The following is a 22,926-nucleotide window of genomic DNA, read 5'->3' as shown; positions in this document are numbered from 1 at the left end:
TAAAATTTTTACAGCACATATCTCTTACCATTGTGAAGACTATGACAATTGTTGTAGACTTTCAGCCTTATTCTCGTAAAAGTTATGAATTTTTAAAAATAAAAGGTGCAGATTCGTGAATTGCAAAGTTAAATCGCAAAAATTAAGTGAAAAAATTTAAAATTTATCTATTGGATCACCTCTATGTTAAACTATAGAGTCCAAAGAGAAGTGTTATGGGGAGTTGTAGATCTAGACGTGTTATGGAAAAAAATGGTGAAACTTTTAATTTTCAGAAAAACGTTGTTTAATTTTTTTATTTTTATGGTAATATTGCGATTTTGACAAATTTGATTTTTTAATAAAAAATTAAGTAATCATGTGGGGAAAAAATAAATACGCCATTTTATTTGCCTATTTGTCTAATTTGTAAAATTCATATTAGAGTTTTCAAAAAGCGTATACAGGGTGAAATTTTTTTCTAAGGCCCAAACGAACTAATTTTTTAAAGCCGGACCTGATTTTTTTCTAGTTTGAATAAATCAATTGATTGGGTGGTAACATAAATCAAATATTTGTTAAAAAGAATTAATTTTTGTAATAAAAGTTAATTTTTTTTAAATATATGGTTCACTTTACCAAATTTTTAATTCATAGTCAAATTTGATTTTTTTATAAAAAATTAAGTAATCGTGTGGGGAAAAAAATAAATATGCCATTTTAATTGGCTATTTGTCTAATTTGTAAAATTAATATTAGAGTTTTCAAAAAGCGTATACAGGGTGAAATTTTTTCTAAGGCCCAAACGAACTAATTTTTTAAAGCCGGACCTGATTTTTTTCTAGTTTGAATAAATCAGTTGATTAGGTGGTAATAGTGTAACGATTGACCAAAATAAGAGACACATCGATCTGACCGTTCAAAAATTATGACGAATATAAATTTCTGTCAAAATGCGAAACTCGCCCTGTATATTATTAAACAATGGGAGCAGACACTTTTTAATGGTCATTTGTTATTCCTCATAGGGGCCTCTATACGAGGTAGGAGTATGTACAATGTACAGTTCCTTATGACTCCCCTGTATATTTATTTTAATGTATGTGTTTTACACCACAATCATCATCATCTTTTGCTCAACAATCCTTTGTCGATCGTAGCCTGTTCCAAGATTAGTCATCATTCTATTAGGTTTCTGGCGACATGTTGCCTGGCTATCTTCTGATTTTTATTACCACTAAGTCGGTCTCAACTCCATCCAACCACCTAATTCGCACTCGGCTTCTGCTTCTTCTTCCTACACGTGTGCCCATGGTTAGCGTTTTAGCAATCGTGTTGTCTGTCATTCGTATTATATGTCAGGACCATCTAAGTAGTTGTGTTTTAATGAACGTTACGACGTCTGGTTCATTAATAAGTTGGTATAATTCGAAGGTCAGGGCTGCTTTAACCATTAGGCAATATAGGCAGTTGCCTATGGCGGAAAATTGTGAGAGGGCGGCAAAAATACTGTACAAAAAAATATTTGTATATAAAAATTAAAATCGAATAACAAGTATGTATGTTCATCCATCAATGAAATAGAAGTGGACATTCATTTCTAAATAGAATAAAACAAATTGCATTCATACCAAAAATAAAACAAACATAGCATTCTGTTATCTTAACACTATTCATTCAAAAAGGACGGAAGTCATAAATTTAGTGATTATTAGGCCGCCGGAAGCTCGGCAAAGGCGGTGGGCTATTGATCACTTCAATATTGCACATTTTGCAGAAACTAAAAATTTGACTTGTCTACAGTAGGACATCCAGTTAGAGTTGGGATCTTCAAACTGTATTATTACAAGTAGATAAGGTTCGTGTCGTCGCACAGATATACTCCAGGGAAATAAGCAAGAAATAGACCATGTTCGGGACACTGAAATATCGAGGTAGCTGACTACTTTTTTAGTTATTGTTGACTGTTGACCTATAGGATGAAAACGTACATGTTTCCTGCCTAGAGTTCGCGTCCTTTTTTTAATTATTAACAATTTAGTGCAATCAACGCGATTTTTCCATTTTTTGCACTCAATTAAAAAGCTAAATAGTTGACATAAAATTACAAAATTTATTTTTTAGAACATTGAAAAACCTTGAAAATGACAATTTTTTAAAGTCAAAAAGTTAATTTGTTGCTTCGTAAACTGCAAAATATCTGAAAATCGTTATTTATTAATAACTTTTACTAAAACTAACTTTTACTGTAGTGTTTCACTCAAAGTTGGGTATTGGGGTACATAACAAACCCTCAAAATTTGAGACCGATCCATTAATTAGTTTAAAAGTTATTCTATTTGTTTATCCCAGAGACCTTTGTTTTGGAATAACAAATGACAGCAAATAATGAAGATATGAAAATTCTGCGTATGCCAAATGAAAGTAGAAAAGTGTATTAAGAAGATATAATTTTCTATAAGTATCTCGGGATATACTCAATGGATTTTGATCTTTCTTTTTTTAATTTGTATATACTTTTTGTGTATATTACAAATATGCAATTTGTCTAGACATTTATTAATTAATAAACAGTCTATTTTTTAAACAATTTTTGAAAAAATAATTTTTTCTCAATAATCCATTTTTTGTAATGATACTATCATTATTAATCATAGAAAAAGTTAAGGTATACTTTAATAAGTAAATTATGTTCAATAAATTATTATTTAATAAAAATAATTTATTTATTAAAATATACTTTAACTTTTTCTATGATAATTAATGATATGATTAAAAAAATAGATATTTGGAAAAAGGAAAAAAATATTTTTTCAAAGAATGTTTAAACAAATTAAACCCTTTATGAATTAATACATTTATAATAAAATTGAATATTTGTAATGTATGTAGAAATTACATATAACTTTTAAAAAGATTACATACAAATTAAATTGTTAATAATTAAAAAAACGGGCATGAACTCTAGACAGGACACGGGTAGGTATTCTTCCTATAGGTCTACAATAACTAAAAAAGTAGTCAGCTACCTGAATATTTCAGTTATTATGAAAATGGTGTAACAGTGTGAAGCAGCTTCAGTGAAATAACAGTTAAAAAATAACGGCTACTGCTATCGCAACACATCACATCAGATATCACATTTTATTAATTTTATACGATGTTTGTTAAAAAATATGAATTTGGCTCAGGAAAAAGTAATTTTATATTTCACAATATCGAAAATTGTTATTGAAAAGTTATTTGGAATTAAAAACTATGTTTCAATATGCAATTGCATTTAGTCCTGACGCCCAAAGGGGGGAGGAGGGGAGTACGACGGCCTTGTTTATTTAGATGGACTTACCCAAGTTTTTTACTTACTATAATAGTAATATTGTCAAAAAGAAATGCATGGCGCCTTTTTATAATAGTAATATGTAACATTACGCCTGATGTAAAATAAAGAATATCTTTAACACATTTACAAGCATTATTTGAAGAACCTAACATTCTTATTTAAATAAAAAATTCTGCTTGCATTTTTTTCGAAAAAATGGTACATGCTTGAAGGGCGGCTACTAGAGAATTGCCTAGGGCGTCAATTGACCTAAACGCGGCCCTGTCGAAGGTATATAATTTGCGTCACTCCCCTTGGTCGTTTAAAGCTCCCAATATTTTGCAGAGTATTTTACTCTCGAATATTCCCAAAAGTGGTTCATCCTTCTATATTAAGGTCCATGCTTTTGTCCAATATGTGAAGGTCGACCTCAGCAATATTTTGTATCTAATAATTTTAGGTCTTCTTCGGATGTGTCTTAAGAGGAATTGTTTTTGGAGTTCATAGTATGTCTATTTGTAAGGTTTATTCGTTTTAAATTCTACGCTCGTTTTGTTGGTAGTAGTCACCAACAAGCCAAGGTATGTGAAGCTGTCAACACGTTCAAAGATATAAGCCCCAAAGACTGCTGACCATTCCACGTTTGCTATAGGATCTTTAGTAACCAGCATGCATTTTATTTTGTCTTCGTTGATCACTAGACCGATATTTTTCGTCAACCGTTTCCAAGGCTATGAAATATTGTTCAACATCTCGCTTGCTACGTCTTATAATGTCAGTGTCATCAGCGTATGCTAAAATTTGTATCGATCTATGTAAATAGCACCGCCGCCACTAATTCGCGTGTCTCAGACTGCCTTTTCCAAGGCAATATTAAATAGCAGGCACGCCAGCGCATCCCCTTGTCTAAGTCCATCATTTATCTCAAAGGTTCTAGAGTTCTCTTCCTGTATCCTAACACTTTTTTTGTAAGTTAGACATTGCCATTCCTGTATCCTAACTTATCATTAGTATATTTCCCTCTCCATCTTTACAGCTCCCAATTCTTGACTTAAAATATTTTCTCAATTTGTTCAGATTTCTGTAGAACTTCGAGTTTCGTTTTGATTTTTTAACCCTTCTATACTGTCTAACTACTTTTCCTCCACTAATTACCTTTATTTCTTTTATGAAATATTTTTTCTCCTCTTTTTAGAGTCCGGTATTCCTCCATGATCTGTCTTCAAATATGCTCTATTTTTCTTATCTGTTGTTTCTTGGCACTCTTTATCAAACCATTATATTAGTTTTTTAACTAGTTTCGTTTCCCCAGTATTCTTGTTACAGGTATGCCGATGACACAGCGATAGTGGCAAATAACATCGAAGATCTTCAATGTCTTTTAAATATTCTAACAAATGCAGGTGAAGCGCTGGGTTTGTAAATGAATATAAGGAAAATAAAACAATGATTATAAGTAGAAATAATTACCCAAACGAAAAGATATATAGCCCGTCCGCTATAACTTTTCCCATGCGGTACGATTCATTTTCAATCAAATTAAGAGGATGGGTACGTATTTTCGGCTTCAATGCTATTCAAATGGGGATTCATTTTTTTCGAATCCTGAGAAAACTAATAAGTATTTTTGAAAAATTTAAACGCAGAATGAAAGACTACGTTATTGCCGAGGGCCGAAAGTCCCTGAAAACTTCTATAATGTTTATTTCAATAAGTTACAGGGGTGAAAAACTAAGAGAAAATGTAGTGTCATTTTTAATTTCAAATATCTCATTCAAAATAAACTATTTATTTATTCTAAGGGACTTTCGGCCCTCGATAATAATTTAGTCTTTCATTCTGCGTTTAAATTTTTTAAAAACATTTATTAGTTTCTTCAGGATTCGAAAAAAATGGACACCACGTCCGTGGTGATATTTTCCAAATCGAACATTCGCTATCTTTGTCATACAACGCACTGAGTCAAATAAAATATGAATATGATGAATGATGAGAGTGACAGTTTTAAATATTTTAAATATTTGACATGGCACCCGGAATATTTTGAGTGGTTGGTTAAATAATATTGATAATGTATTTGATAAAAAATAATTGATTTAAGACGTGAACTTAACAAAAAGTAATTTATGGAAGATCCAAGCAGAGAATACATCAGGATTATATTCTGTGATCCAAGTATTTTGTTCTTAAAGATGTTCAAAATAATTGTAAGCGTTCCATAGTAACAATATATTATTAAAAAATCACTTTAACACTTTTCCTCTTTTCTCGATTGAGTATTAGTTTTTGTTGTACATATAAATTATTACAATCACTGGATACAGAGTTAGTGAAAAAATTATCACATTTATTAACTGAATTAATCATTTGCAATTATACAAATAACAGTTATCCAAGAACATTCAAAAGCCATCTCTTTAAAGTTAATGATGACATTGCCAAGTAGAATAAAAATCTAGTAATGTTTACATATCCATACCAGTGTGAATTTTACTACACATAATTTGCCGTGTAAAGACAGGAAAAGTAGGGATAGCCGTAAATTATTTGCGAATTATGTACCCATGGCCTTAAGTCAAAACATAAATTGAAACGAACGTCGATGTGTATATACATTTTGTATACTGTATACTATATACTATATACTACACATATCGGCGTACGTTTCACTTTCTGTTTTGACTTAATTTGATTGAAAATGAATCGTACTGCATGGGAAAAGTTATAGCGGACGGACTATACATATTTATGTCGCTCGCTGGAGAAGAAATCGAACAAGTTAGGCAGTTTAAATACTTGGGTTTCCTGCTGAATGAGGTTTGGGACCCTGAGACTGAAATATAGAGCAGAGTAGAACAACAAAGGCAAAAGTGTATTGCTACTGAATTTTGATGATCAGTTAATTGATTTATGCCTCGTTGCACTAACAGATCTTAAGCTCCTGCTTAGCCGAGCTCAGCTTATATTTTAAGGCTGGGGTCATACTAGCGTTTAATGCTGTTAATTATCGCACTCTTTGCATTGAAAATATGTCAAATACTGCGATAATAAATGGCATTAGACGCTAGTGTGGCCCCAGCATAAGGACTTATATTTGAATTTAAACTTATAGTCCCTAAGTCCCTACGTCTTAAGTTTAATATCTGTTGGTGCAACCAGTCATTAAGTCCTATAATAATTTTTTACAGCAACAGCCAACTTTAAGTTTAATCAGATTCTACATACGCCATTAAACTTGGTGCTGAATGCTATATCATAAATAGTACAGCATGGATTACCTCAATATTGACTATTAGATATAAAGTATGTACATATAAGTTATTTGTCGTTTGCTAATAAATCTGTGCTGATTGTTAAGGCTGATACACAATAATAAAAAACTAAAGCGAGGACGACCACAATTCGGATTAAGAATCGAGGTATTGATTAATTGGTACCATTATTTACTGTCTTATTCTATTAAAATGCAGCAGGTTCTAAATCGGGTCAAAGTAAGTACATTTTATTGCAACTCTTTTAAATAAAATAAAGGTTAGTTTTTGTGTTTTACGCTTTTATAAATCCGTATCTTTATCACATATTTAATGGGCCCTTTTTATAAAAAATCTACCATTTTGGGTTTTTTATTTTATTTGATTACCCATTTAATTGACCTGGTTTTGCCAAGGTGTAAACATTTGAAAAATTTATTCGGGTGAAATTTTTGAAAACGTGATTAAAAATTAATCGTACTTTAATTTCTGAATTGGACCGTATAAGAATTATCGATTTAGTTGAAGAAGGCAATTCACAGCGGTTCGTGGCGGAAAGAGTGGGTGTTTCTCAGAGTGATGTCTCACGGATATGGAATAGGTTCCTGGAGACAAACTTGATACGGAATAGAGCTCGGTCTGGTAGACCCCGAGTTACCAATGATCGACAGAATAGATATATAGATTCCTTAAGAATCTCCTGTATTTCTTAAGAATCTCCTGTATTTCCTTAAGAATTTCGTGTAGAAATTCTTCTATGTCTGTGCCAGCCCTCCAAAGAGAATTCAAGCATGCTACAAGAGTCAGAGTATCGTTGGCTACAATAAGAAGAAGAATCTTAGACTCATGTTTGAGGAGTCGTCGACCAATAAGAGTTTCTCAGCTACAACCTAGACATGTTTTGGACCGCCTAAAGTGGGCTCAAGAACACATACAGCTCCCCCAACAATTTTGAAATTTTGCGCTTTTTTTCAGACGAGACCAGAATCTGTTTAAATAGTGATAACCGGCGAATTCGTGTGTAGCTAGTTGTGCAGCTCTTGTTGGCTCTCGCCACACACAAATTCGCCGGTTATCACTATTTAAACAGATTCTGGTCTCGTCTGGAAAAAGCGCAAAATTTCAAAATTGTTGGGGGAGCTGTATGTGTTCTTGAGCCCACTGGAGTCGGTCCAAAACATGTCTAGGTTGTAGCTGAGGAACTCTTATTGGTCGACGACTCCTCAAACCTGAGTCTAAAATTCTTCTTCTTATTGAAGCCAACGATACTCTGACTCCTGTAGCATACCTGAATTCTCTTAGAATATCTTTGCCATTCATGTCAATTACAAAATATAATTAACATTTAGACGCTATAGCGACCTCTTTTAACAAACTGTCGAAACCCAAAAGACTCCATCTTTAAACAAATAAATGTTCAAAAATAATAAAATCTTTGGATCTCTTGGTTCCTTGTGGAGTGCAAATCTTGTGGAGTGCAACTATGTAGACTCCCCATGTCTCTACATTCATCACCCTTTTCCTTGCAATTTTTAGAAGGATGGGGAATAGGTATAAGAGAGAATCTGCTTCCGAACCAAGAGATCCAAAGATTTTATTATTTTTGAACATTTATTTGTTTAAAGATGGAGTCTTTTGGGTTTCGACAGTTTGTTAAAAGAGGTCGCTATAGCGTCTAAATGTTAATTATATTTTGTAATTGACATGAATGGCAAAGATATTTATTTTTCGATTCAGGGCATCATTGCATATGCTTTCCTGACGAGAACAAAAGAGTTCAAAATGGTCCATAGAAAGATGGTAATGATCTCTGAATCGAAATTAAATATAATGCCTTTTATCTTTTTTTAAATATTAAAAAAAAATTTAATGAGTTTTCTCAGAAAAGTTCTTCATTTTTTGGTTATTTTGACGAATAAGAACAATTTTTCATGAGCTTTAACTTTGCTTTTACTGTATCGATTGACTTCTTGAATAGACCTTTTTTTATAAGCTACATTTTTGATAAACATATTGTTTTAATAATATTTAATTCGAGAAAAGTTGTTGAGTTTTTTTTTGTTGAAAAATAAACAATTTCACTCGCAATAACCCGAAAAATATTGAACAAAAGTTGTAGTCCACAGTACATCGTTTTTTTTTAAGATGATTAGAAAAGTCTTAAAAATGTTCTTAACTGCTTCGTTTGAGCGAGTCTACCACTTTCTGAAAAATTTTAGAGTGCAGGTTGGGCTCGTTTCCGCGTCCCGCGTCATTAACATATTTACGTTGTCGGACTAACGAAACTCAGCTGTAAATTTGTCGAACAAGAGATCGACAATCTTTATTAATTAAATATAAGTATTTTAAACTGAAAATTAAGACAAAAATGAATAACCATTTTCAATTTCGTTGCAAAACGAAAATACAGCCGAACCATATTCCAGTCCAATCAGAGAGTGCTGCAAGCACCTCTACCGGTTTCGAAACTTATTAGTCTCTCATCAGGAGGCACATATGCTGCTCTCCCTGATCCAACCAAAACAAACCCCAGCGTGCAGTCCCGAATTGCAACGAACGAAATGGCATAGATGCCTTAGTCTTTTGAAAATTAAGAGTTTTGTAATAACAAAACTACCGCGCTAAACTTTATTTCACGTTAAGAATAGAACATTGCGAAGATAGCCCCATGCATTTCTTATAAACGATAGAAGCGCGCCGATGCCACGCCGTACTGATTAAAATGAATAGTATATCGGTAATCGAGTAGCCACCCGTGCCCGAGAGGTTTGTTAACACTGATCTCCATAAGCGTAATGTTCTATTATTAACGTGAAATAAAGTATAGAATGATATCTTGCGGGTGTCAGACTCTACGATTTTGTTATCACAAAACTCTTAATTTTCAATTTAAAGTACTTATATTTAAATAATAAAGATTGTCGATCTCTTGTCCGACATATTTACAGTCGCGTTTCGTTATTCCGACAACGTAAATATATTAATAACGCGGAAACGCTGAAACGCGTCCAACTTGCACTCTGAAATTTTTTAAAAAGTGGTAGACTTGCTCAAACAAAGCAGTTAAGATAATTAAGACTTTTGTAATCATCTTCCAAAAAGGACGATGTACTGTGGATTATTGCTTATAATTAGTCAATTTAAACCTTTCCGGACTTATTTTAAACGTATGTTTTTTACTTCCCAAGTGGAGGGTAAGTAGAATCAAAATCCAAATTTTCAAGCAAATCCGTCGTGACGGAGATAATAATTATGAAATTATAGACTCCAAAACGGTCATTTACTGGGCTATCGGTGTATACATGTACTGTTTATGACAACGTACATTTTTCATCTTTATTGGTATAGAATAAAATATAACAAAAATTAAAAAATTATTACATTATTGCATAGTATTATTGATGAGAGGAACAACTTTCTTCGTGCACTACTATCAGCGAATATATCTACAATTTTATTCATAAATATCTATCTGATGGATAACTTTATTTTTAATACTGCACTGCTTAAAAAAACGTTGCGTATGTATGCGTAAAATATTATAAAAATGACAAATTTTTACATATCTTAGACGACAAGATGGGGCCCCCCGCAAGCTTCAAGACTTAAACATGTAATCCATCTCCTGTATAATAGATTAATAGAGAAGTTCCTGTAGAATAGATGGACAACTTACAGAACCTATAGACATATGCAATGGAATAAGGCAGGGGACTCACTGAGCCCAATTCTCTTCAATTTAATCATGAATCAAATCGCCAACAGCATCAACAAAGGAAGAGGATACAGAGTGGGAAACAAAGAAGTAAAAATACTCTGTTATGCAGACGACGCAATATTGATAGATCATGCTGCGGGGGCCTCTGTTACGCCTCTGTAACTACTACCGATAATAATTGTATCGAAATACTAAAATTTAGCATTTAATGTAAAAAGAAAGCCCATTCTTTCAATGGTCACGTACAAAGCATTATAGTTTATTGTCGTCACCATAAACGTTTCGGAAGACCGGAAAGGATTAAGTTTATAGATGTGAGATGATTCACTTGCCGAACATGCCTATTGAGAAATTTACGTTCTTAAATTTAAACATAATATAACAATAACAGATGTTTACCTAATATCAGACGACAAGATGGGGTATATGATCGATTGCCCCCCCCCCAATCTTGTATTGCCCATCCACTTCGGATGTTGGCAACCATCTGTACTTTGTACATTGTTGCTCTGAAAAGATTTGTGGTTGGTATACGTAGATTTAAACCACTTATGTAGATTTTTCAGTCAGGACATCATTTGCCTTCTTAATCTTCATTTTCCTTCTACTTTTATCTGCATAATTAGTTGCAGCAATCCATATCTTTTGGTGTTCCTCATGGTGTAACCAACAAGGTATTCGATTTTGGCTGTTTTTATTGTGGTTAACACGTTCTTTTTTAGGATTGAGTGATTTGTTCTGTGCTCTGTCCATGAGATCATAAACATTCTCCTTCAGCACCACATCTCAAAGGTGTCAATTCTTTTCCTATCGTCCAATCTCATTGTCCATGCTTAGGATCCGTATCTGAATATGTATAGGAAAAACGAAGGCCCATATCAATCTCATTTTGGCCTTCTCCGACAATTTCCTCTTTCCGCATTTTTGGCCATCTAAATCTCCTGCGTATTTCACAAAAGTATGAATTACTAAAAGATAGTATGTAATTCTTTATAATGAAACTTTCAATTAAACCATTTCAAATTGGCCAAGGGATCCAACAATTCGAGTTGTTTGTGCAATGAGTTTGAATAATCGACTATCCTAATTTTTGTTTTTTGTTTATTGATCTTGAGACGTCATGCACTGCTTTGGGTTTTCACTATATTAGCACTCTAGATGCACTTTAATAGGTGCATCTCTTCAGATGCAGTGATTAGAGTTGTATTGCCTGCTTATCTAAAGTTGAAATCTTTATATCTGCGATAGAGATACGGCCATTACATTTTTCAACTGTTTTTCTCATTATATATTTCCCATAGAATTTGGAAAGACTTGAAGATAGAATTCCTTGTGGGAGTCCCATACTGACTTTAAAAGGGTTGGACTTACGGTTTTTAATTCTTATTCTGGTTTCATTATTCTCGTATAGGTTCTTCAGTGGATCTTACAGATGATCAGGAAGATCTCATGTAGAATTCTCCACGTCACTTTCCATTTCACACAGTCAAATGCCTGCTGTTAGTCTAGAAAACAGATGATCATAGAAATTTTTAATTCTCGAGCTGTTTTAATGAGGTGTCTGCTTGTTCTTGTGGTATTTGTCTATCTATGTATGCAGGTACGCATGCAATATGTTTTGCTACTCAATAGAATCGTACTTTGGTGTGAAATATTAAAAAAAATTTACAATACATAGTAATACATACAATCCTATGGTTTCCAAAAACTTCTTGGTTTTTATAAACGAAAATATGAATGCTTGATGTATGAATGTTTTATTTGATTTTATTTACAAAAATAACACTGATAGATTCCATATTATTTTCCTTAGCATATCATGTTGCACAATTCTATTTATAAAATTAAATTATAAATAAAATTATAACTACCTAGATAAAATGTTTTATTGTGATTGCTTTCGTTACCTTGAAAACAATTATCTCTTATAATATTACATTATCAATTTCTTTGTTGTTCGTGTTTTCATTTGGTGTGATAAACAATACTAAATATAAACAGTACTTGATAAACTTATGTAACGCATACTGACCATAATATGCATAATCATAATATAAACAACGATTCTGAAAATCGCTAAACTTATGTAAAAAGAGTGGTATTAGAAAAAATTATGGAGATAAATTATTACCATTCGCTGTAGTTTTCGATATTTCCTATTTCAGTTTTCAAATATTCTCATCAAATGGCCTAAAATCCGGTGAAAATGTAGGATACTCGAAATACAACTGAAAAAATTACTCTGTTGACTTTTGTATTGCTACAAAAAAAAGGTCAGTTGCCATTATTTGGGGAGTGTGTCAGTAATAGGTCAGCAAGCATAACCCATCTATTAAAAGCTGTTTGCTTCTTTGGTTGTAAAAAGCTATGTAGTTCCCAGGGCTTCTTCGATCTTCAACTTTGCCCATCAAGACATACTTACTTGTCCTGAGGAGATTATATTTGTTATTTTGTCGAATACGACCCAAGCAATAAAACTTTTGCTAACGAGATTTAACAATTCTATTTGGATATTAGCCCGTCTTAGGACCCATCATTTTTTACATGGTCGTCCCGTGGAATTCTAAGCCTCCACCCGATTCAGAGATCTCACTATAAGTGACAAGATGTCACTTCTGTACAGCAGGATCAGTCATAATATGTAGCATTTCATGATAGGCCATATGTAGTGTGTCCATTGGAGACTAGATGCTAATCGGCAGTGGCGTAGCTAGCCCCACAGGGGCCCCATATCAAAGTTTGTTGCGGGGCCCTTTTCCACCAGCCACCAAAAATGTTCAACAAAAGTAGCAAAAACGCTTGAATAGAATAGAAATATACTTTATCGTCACTGAAAGTTTTACAATTTTATGGACAAAGCTTACAAAGATTAGGAAAAAAACAATAACAAATACAGTTTACTGAAATTACATAAATCATCAATATTATTACAAAATAAAAGATAATGAAATAAAACAAAACAATATAGGGTGTTTCATCAATAATTTGAAATATTTTAACTGTAGATTCCTGGGCTCAAAATATTAAGGGTTAATTCAAATCACCTACTCCGACAATGCTTCCTAAGGGAGCTGGAGTTCTTTGAAGATTTTGTCTTTTAATTAATATTTTTTTAAATACCTTTAGAACACTTCTATTTAGAAAAACGAAAACTGGTACGTCTATTTATCTTCCAGAGATAAATCGATTTCATAAATTGCGAATTTCTAGTACCGGTCATATGCGTCCTCTTTGGGTAGGACAACGGTTATTTTATGGCATAACTTTTTTGTCTGTGACTTTTAAGCATTTTTGGCACTGGATTATTAAATCGTGAGCTATTCTATAATCACAAAGATATTCAACAACATATACAACTCTGGACAAATACCAACAGAATGGCTGCAGTCTGAGTTTATTGCACTTCCAAAAAAAAACGAGGAGCCAAAAAGTGCGAAGAATACCGTACGATAAGCCTGATGAGTCATCTCCTAAAATTGTTCCTAAAGGTAATCCATACGAGAATTTACAAGCTATGTGAAAGCCAAATTTCGTCCAACCAGTTCGGGTTCATAAATGCTGTTGGTACGAGAGAGGCTTTGTTTTCAATACAAGTCTTATTCCAGAGATGCAGAGACGTAAACTGCGACGTATACGCATGTCTGGTTGATTACGAGAAGGCGTTTGATCGAGTGCAACACGCCAAAATGATGCAAATACTAAAAGAAGCAGGAATTAACAACCAAGATCTGAAAATAATTAGAAACCTTTACTGGAATCAGACTGCAAACCTCAGAGTTGACGGTGAATTCACCGAATATGTCAAAATCATGCGTGGAGTGAGCCAATGCTGCATTTTGTCCCACCTAATTTTCAATATTTACTCTGAAAGAATATTTATCGAAGCTTTGCACGAAACTGAAAAAGGTATTCTACTAAACGGGTACCGGCTAAATAATATCAGGTTTGCAGATGACACCATAGTGTTTGCGGACAACCTAGAAGATCTACAAGTACTCATGGACAAAATCACCGGAATGGGACGTTTCGATGCCGCCGGTTCATCGCCGGCCGTTTCGATGCCGCCGGTTCATCGCCAGTCCATTTCATCGCCGTCATATCTCGCATTTCCTAGAATTCCTAATTATTACTAAAAATAACTAATAATTGTAACTGTCGAAAATTCGGAAATATATCAGATAGCGATTAATTGACTGGCGATGAATCGGCCGGCATCGGCATCGAACTGGCGGCATCGAAACGGCGGCGATGAAACGTCCTAGACCCCAAAATCACGTATTACAGTCAGCAATATGGACTCAATATAAACGTAAAGAAAACAAAGCTTATGATCGTCAGCAAGAAAAAGATAACAGAAGCTCAACTCTATATCAACCAAACCCCTGTAGAAAGAGTGAGGCACTACAACTAAATGAAGAATGGACCAATAACCAAGAAATAAGAGCGCGCATCGGAAAAGCTAGATCAATCTTCAACCGTATGGGGGCGTTTTTCAAGAGCCACAACCTTTCTCTTGGTATAAAAGTAAGAATGCTGAGATATTACGTCTTCTCTGTCCTTTTTTATGGTGTTGAATCATGGACCTTAAACGAGGATATGTGCCGAAAGTTGGAAGCATTTGAGATGTGGCTATATCGGAGAATTCTTAAAATCCCATGGGCTGATCGGGTCACAAATGAGGAGGTTCTTAGAAGAATAGGGAAGAACCGAGAAATACTAACCACCATCAAATCTCGAAAGTTGGAATACTTTGGACACATTATGCGAAATGAATCCAGATATGCCCTCCTACGAGCCATCCTGCAAGGAAAAATATTTGGAAAGCGAGGTCCAGGAAGAAGAAGAACATCCTGGTTAAAAAACCTCAGAACCTGGTTCAACACAACATCTGTGCAGCTTTTCCGCGTTGCTGCAGATAAGGTGAAGATTGCCATGATGATCGCCAACATTCGTCACGGATAGGCACATCAAGAAGAAGAGCTATTCTAGTATAGTCGATTCGCTAATCTGAGACACAAATGTCTACACTACAATCACAATAAAGATGCACTAGAAATAAACAAGCACGAGGAGCACTCACTCAGTGTCTTGGTTTGGTTATTTCTATACAGTGCATTTTTATTGTGATTGTAGTGTAGACAGTTGTGTCTCAGATCAGCGAATCGACTATACTAAAAGTTACTCTTACTTTAAGTCGGTAGGATACACCGTTTTATAGAAAAATCGACCTGAAAATGTTTCGTTTTTTTGAATTTGAACAAAATAAAAAAAAAATAAAAAAAAACGGTGTATTTTAGCGACCTAAAGCAAGAGTAACTTTTAGTACTAAAATACCTCATAATTTAATACTCCAGTGTCAAAAACGCTTAAAAGTTAACGATAAAAAGGTTATGCGATAAGATAACCGTTGCCCTACCCGAAACGGGCGCCCATGACCTGTACTAGAAATTCACAATTTATGGAGACGCTTAATCTCTGGAATATAAATAGGCGTAGAAGTCTTCGTTTCTCTAAATGGAAGTGTTCTGGAGGCATTTAAAAAAACTAATTGCAAGACGCCTTCTTCAAAGAGCTCTAGCTCCTTTAGGAAGCATTTTCGGGCTAGGTGATTTGGGTTAAATCTTAATATTTTGAAACCACGAATCTAGAGTTAAATTATTTCCAATTATTAATGAAACTGTATATTGCAAAATTTAAATAAATTTTAAATTGTATAATACAACCTTAGGAACTAATAAGTTATGCGTATAACACCCAAATATAGATAATAATAATAAACCTAATAAACTTTAATAAACCAAAGTCGAAAAATAAATTTGAATTGTTGAGACTCAATATTTTAAAACAAATTCAGTTTTTTCAAGCCAAGGGTAAATGAACATTGAAAATGAACGTAAACAAAGAAACTCTGTACTTTAATGGCGAGCGACCGGCAAATACATAGATATACCTAAATACAATTTATAAAGAACAGATTACACGAAAATATAAGCAAACAATACACAGTGTTTCAATGTTTCAAATATTCAAAGGTATAGCGATTACAAATACATATTGCAATTTGGCATTAACATTATACAATGTCTCACACACAGCCAACGGTGAATAGACAATAAAAATTAGCTTGAAAATAAAAAAAACTCTGTAGTTATAGAAAGGCGAGAGGCAGAAAATAGATAGGTACCTGTGCATAAATAGGTATAGTTTTTATGTAGATAAAGAATCCATTTCACGAAAATGTCGATATGCAAACAATACACACTGTTCAAAGCGTTTTAATAGTGAAGTAATTGTAAAATATTTTGTTCAATTTTTTGAATGGAATTTTGTTTCGACATGCCGCGCGGGGGCCCCTCAATGTCGGGGGCCCCGTATAATTGATACGGCTGATACGGCGGTAGCTACGCCCCTGCTAATCGGTCTGGAAATAATATATAAAAAATTCGATAATTACTCCTATCACATCACACCTATACTCCTATCACATTACACCTAAGGTTATTAGAGCTGGAGGGTCAAATAATAGAACAAGTCATGGAGTTTAAATATCTAGGCATCACACTATGCAGCTACAGAAAGCTCGAAACAGAAGTGGAAGATCAGGTTAATAAAGCAAACAGAGCCGCAGGTTGCCTGAATGAAACAATATGGAGAAATAAAAACATCGGAAAAGAAGTGAAAGGCAGAATTTACAAAACAGTCATCAGACCAATAATGACACACGCGGCAGAAACACGACCTGATACAGAAAGGACAAAAAGAATGCTAGAAACAGCAGAGATGAAAACATTGCGAAAAATCGATGGTAAGACGCTGTGGGATAGAGCTAGAAGTGCAGATATACGAAGGAGATGCAAGGTGGACAACATTAATAACTGGGTGAAAAGCAGAAGAGTAGAATGGAACGACCACATAAGCCGAATGACAGCAAATAGAGTAGTAAGGACGGCGAGAGACGGTTCCCCAATAGGAAGACGGGGGGGGGGGAGACCACGAAAAAGATGGAATGACAACTTACTGGAGGCACATTGAAAAACGGACAGAGTAATGTCTATATAAAAAGAAGAAGAAGAAGAAGACATCACACCTATACAATTTTTTATTATCGAATTTACAAAATGAAAAAAATCTTACAAATATTTTTTAATAACAAATTAATATAAATAACTATGTATTTAGGTACTAACAAATAACTACTTTTATACTCGGTCAAAGTAATTGTGTGTTATTACACTAACCTCAGACAATAATGAATTGCTTGCTTATTTTACAGTTTCGGTTTGAATAATTAATATAATTAGAACATATTTTGCACAAGATTGAATACATACATTGCGAGGCATTTTCATAGATTATTTTTTTCGTGAACAGATTAACGGATTCCGCTAGTTTTTTTTTAATATATTAGATTTTTCTTTAGTATTTACACAGTAAATTGCACAGCAATGTGCAAAGGTTTACTAAAACTTTTTTTGTACTTAGTGGAAGAAAAGAAATGTTTTTCTTATGTTTCAGACACCCTGTAAGGACGAGAAGGTACAAATGAGAGTATACATCGGAATCATATTTTAGTTTTATCTTTTGTGAACATTTTGTTTTTTTAATTTCCCTAATATCTTTAAAAACAAATAAAATAGACCGTTGTGTAGTTTAACTTCAAAAGTAGGTATACATCGAAATTATGTTATAGTCTCATATTTTGTGAATATTTTATTTTTTTATTTTCTCTGATATCTTTAATAACAAAGAAATTAGACGGTTTTAGCGAACGGCTCCACGAGCGGCAAGTTTACGCCAGCAGTAGCCGTAAAACGAACTTAAGGTTCCGCAGAACGGAATAGGAATAGCCGAACTGGACCGACTACGCACAAGTTCGGTAGTCGGTTCAGTTTGGCTATTCCTATTCCGTTCCGCGGAACCTTAAATTCGTTTTACGGCTACTGCTGGCATAAACTTGTCGCTCGTGGAGCCGTTCGCTTACTCTTAAATATTTGTTTTAATTGATGACACTCCATACGTGAGGAGGCCATGTTTTATCATACACTAAGATGAAATTATTTCTTATATGTATATACTGCGAAAGGAACAAAAGGACAACGCTCACATCTTATGGAAAATTTAATGTCACTCAAATTCAATAAAATTTATACGAAGAGATTCGTTTTAAATTAACGGTCAATTCTTATCATTGCGCTAACTCTTAATTATGATTAATTACGGCGCAAATTGCAATTAAAGTTTATCGAAATCAAATTTTTGGAGTCTATAAACGTGTCAGTTATAATCACTATTGCTCTGGGTGCTATTTAAAACAGCTTAAACCCCGCTGGGCCTCAGCGGATTAGTGAAACTATTATTTATATAATAAGATGCTTAATAGCCCGAAAAGATTTATGAAGTACCCATAATTTGGGTATTTTAAAATATTTTTCTCTCTAACTTATGTACCTACCATTTGATTTCAGATTGATTTATATCAATTTCTGCTCTTATTATTGAAAATTAAGAGTTGGCGCAATGATAAGAATTGACCGTGAAATTGAAACGAATATATTCATATAAATTTTATTGAATTTGAGTGACATTATATTTTCCATAAGATGTGTGCGTTGTCCTTTCCAAAGAAAGAAAAGAGTTATTTAAAGAGCCTCCACGTAGACACCAAATCCGTACTTACTCCAAAGGAAATTCCACCCCAAAACATCACAGAGCCTCCATTAAACATATCGTCTCTCTTATGTTACGCTGTGCATATCTGTGTTACGTCTCTCTTATGTTTACAATAATATAATTCAGAAATGTATATAGACGGTAATGTACCGATTGTACCTAGACGTCAAACAGAAAGATGAATATACGATTACAATAAAATGTTTGGAGTTAAGCCTTGTACACAGAGGACTCCTTTTTAATTTATTTTATATCTTGTGACCACTGCCAGACTGCCACTCCAAAACAAATAACGACTTAGTAACAGCAAAGTAACAGAAATAATTCATGTAGCCTCCTTGTATAGCATTAGAGATTAACCAATAATAAGAATTAACCAATAAACATAAAAATATTTATTTAGACTGACAACTACCGGCACCAGCCGATCAGTGTAGCCGTGACCTCCAAGTAGAAACAACGATAATACAACAACCGGCAATATGGCGAACGGCAGTGGTAAGTCCAAAACCTACTATGATAATGTGATAGAATTTTAATAGCTATTTAACAGGAGTTTTATTTAAACATTCGTCTACTGCTGCGACTGTGATACTGTAAATAATTTGACATCGTTTGTAATAACAATATATAGGGACATTAGGCACCTTTTCATTCACTGTTGTTTCAGAATGATCAAATACATAATATTACATACTAAGTAAATATAGGGTGGAAATCACTTATGCAATAAAATTATTTTTGTTCTTGGTTTAAAAAACTATAAAAAACGCTGAGACTCGTCGATTTTTACATACCTATAAATGTGCGCTTTCTAAAAATATATAAAGTTAAATGTACAGGGTGACTCAAGCAAGCCTTCCATAAGCTTTATTTGTAATGCAACACCCTATGTTTTTTTATATTTTTAAAAGCTTCTAACAACCTGATGTCAACGAACTATATCATGTAGGGTCTATTATGAATATTATATTATACAGGGTGTCCCGAAAAGATTGGTCATAAATTATACCACAGATTCTGGGGTCAAAAATAAGTTGATTGAACGGCACTTACCTATATACAATAGTGCACACAAAAAAAGTTACAACCCTTTGAAACTACAAAACTCAAAATCGATTTTTTTCATATATCGAAGACTCTTAGAGATTTTTTATTGAACATGGACATGTGACATTCTTATAGTAGCAATATTTAAAAAAAAATTAAAATGAAATTGGTAAACCCCATAAAAATTTTATTGGGGTTTTGTTCCCTTAAACCCCCCAAACTTTTGTGTACGTTCCAATTAAATTATTATTGTTGCACTATTAGGTAAACACAATATTTTTAAAACTTTTGTTACCTCTTAGTACTTTTTCGATAAGCCAGTGTTTATCGAGATATTTTGAATATTTGTCGACTCCACCACATATTTGTATATGGTTAAGTACGATTATAGAGAGCTGTTAATAATCTGAAAATTTATTTATAATTTACATTATTAGGTATATTTTGAAAAAGAAGCCACATCTCGATAAAAAATGACTTACCAAAAAAAGACTAAGAGGCAAAAAACTTTTAAAAGGACTGTGTTTACCTAATGGTACCACAATAATGGTTTAATTGGAACGTACACAAACATTTGGGGGGTTTAAAGGAACAAAACCCCCATACAATTTTTATGTACCTAAGCATATTAAAAAAGAAGCCACATCCCGATAAAAACTGACTTATCTAAATAATACCAAGAGGCAAAAAAGTTTTAGAAACGTTGTGTTTAACTAATGGTACCCCAATAATGAATTAATTGGAACGTACACAAAAGTTTGGGGGGGGGGGTTTAAGAGAACAAAACCTCCATAAAATTTTTGTGGGGTGGACAAATTTCACTATAATTTTGTTTTAAGATGTTCCTGCCATAAGAATGACCCTTGTCCATTTTCGATAAAAAATCTCTAATAGTTTTCGATATATTGAAAAAAATCAATTTTCATTTTGTAAATTCAAAGGGCTGTAACTTTTTTTATGAGCACATTTGTACTCGTACTAAGGTAAGTTAGGTTCAATCGAACTATTTTTGACCCCAGAATGTGTGGTATAATTTATGACCAATCTTTTCGGGGCACCCTGTATATTCGGTTTCATAACGTCTTACGACGTTGTCCGACTCCCAAACGCCACTGTATTTTGTCCTGAGTTAGTTTTTCATTTAGATTTCGAGCGCTTATTGCTTTCCTAACTACCATATTCCTGCACAGTGGTGGTCTTCCTCGTTTCTTCTTCTCTGGGGGCCACATCATAGTTTTTTTAGGCAATCTTTCGTCACCCATTCGGCTCACATGCCCATACCATATGAGTTGTTTTCTCTCAATTTCCTCAACTATAGTGCCCTCTATACCCATTTGCTGTTTTATTACTTCATTCCTTATTATTTCGGCTCTTAATATTCTCATCGATCTTCTGATGGCATCCATTTCCGTGGCTTCGACCTTTTTGTTATATTTCTCGGTTATTCTCCATGTCTCGCCTCCATAAAGTAGGCTAGTTTTAACCATTGTCTTTTCTTTGATATTTCTTTACTCCATAGAACTCCGTTTAGACATGCTATAGCTCTTCGTGCTTGTATGATTCAATGTTCTATTTCTCGTTCGGCTTTTCCACTACAGTCATTTATATTCATCACATGGATTTATTTTTTGATTATCATCGATATCGAGTTGTTCTGCTTCAGCGCCAATTGAGAGGTATTTTGTCTTTTCTAAATTGATATTTAACTCCCATTTCTGGTATTCTTCAAATTAGTTTTCTAAGAATAATATATTCCATGTTGTCTTCGTCATTTGAGATCACCACCTGATCATCTGCAGACTGTAAAGTATATATGCAATCCTGATCGTTCAATTGTATACCCATTCCCATTCCTTTGACTTTCCTTTTCCATTGTTTCGGAGATGCAGAGATATAAATCTTAAACAGAGTCAGAGAGATACAACATCCCTGTCTGAGACCCTTAGTAATTGCAAATTTTTCAGCTAAGAGGTTTCCGAATTTAATTTGGGAGTTTAAACCATAACATAGATCTTTGAGAGCTCTAACCAATGTTTGATGTATGTTTGATGTGCCCAGGACTTCCCATAGTTTATTTAGGGGGACAGTGTCATATGCCTTCTCAAGATCTACAAAAGTCGTATGTAACTCTATATTTGTCACAACTTTTTTTTCTATAATTTGTTTAAGACAAAAGATGTTATCTGTATATGAGCGACCTGCTCTAAATCCTCCTTGTTCTTCGTCTTCAGACGATTGATATGAGTCAGGTCCCGTAGTATTCGACCATACAGCCAACTCATTGAACTTGTGACCGATATCCCCCTATAGTTTTTACAATTTCTCCTGTCACCTTTTTTATATATCGGAGTCATATAGGCTGTTTTCCATTCATCTGGTGTTGGATGTCCATTAATATATTCGTTAAATATCCCAGTGACCATTCTGTGTAAATTCTCTAAGCCATTCTTTATAAGTTCCGTAGTTACTCCCTCTGGTCCGCTTGCCCTTTCCCATTCTTCATCCCTGCTATAGCTTTTTTAACTCTGTTGATATCTATGGTAATAGCCTCTCCCAGAATTTCGATTCTTGATGAATTCATATCTTCTTTAAATTCGTCTCTATTTTAATTTAATAGATGTTTGTAATAATGTGTCCAATCCTCGGGATTTATGGGATTTAGAATCACTTCCTCGTTAGTTGGCTTCTTAACAGAGTTTATAAACTTCCACGCCTCAGTGCATTGTCGCCCTCCAATATAAGATTCTATCTCTCTGCACTTTCTGTCCCATGTCTCATTTTTGGAGGTCATAATTATCTTTCTAGTTTTCTTCTTCATTTCATTATATCGGTCTTTGTCTGCGTCACATTTTGTACTCAACCATTCATGGTATAATCTTTTCTTTTCTGTTACCGCATTTTCGACGTCTTCATTCCACCAAAGCTTGTTACTAATTTTA

General features: G+C 33.8%; 2 protein-coding genes across 2 annotated transcripts in view; one reads left to right on the top strand and one right to left on the bottom strand.

Annotated features, from left to right (window-relative positions):
• LOC114327867 (cuticle protein 64) overlaps positions 1 to 22,926 on the bottom strand; it is a 159,826-nt gene that overhangs the window by 73,654 nt on the left and 63,246 nt on the right. The gene's annotated exons all lie outside the window — the stretch shown is intronic.
• Positions 19,289 to 22,926, top strand: part of LOC114327870 (methanethiol oxidase) — a 39,486-nt gene continuing 35,848 nt past the window's right edge. The window contains exon 1 of the mRNA XM_028276583.1: positions 19,289 to 19,435. Coding sequence (XP_028132384.1) covers positions 19,420 to 19,435 — 16 coding nt within the window. The 5' untranslated portion in view covers positions 19,289 to 19,419. The remainder of the gene's footprint in view (positions 19,436 to 22,926) is intronic.

The sequence above is a fragment of the Diabrotica virgifera genome, chromosome 3 (assembly GCF_917563875.1).
Source record: "Diabrotica virgifera virgifera chromosome 3, PGI_DIABVI_V3a".
NCBI lineage: Eukaryota > Metazoa > Arthropoda > Insecta > Coleoptera > Chrysomelidae > Diabrotica > Diabrotica virgifera.
The sequence above is the reverse complement of the archived record's forward strand: the minus strand, read 5'-3'. Positions and strand labels throughout refer to the sequence as shown.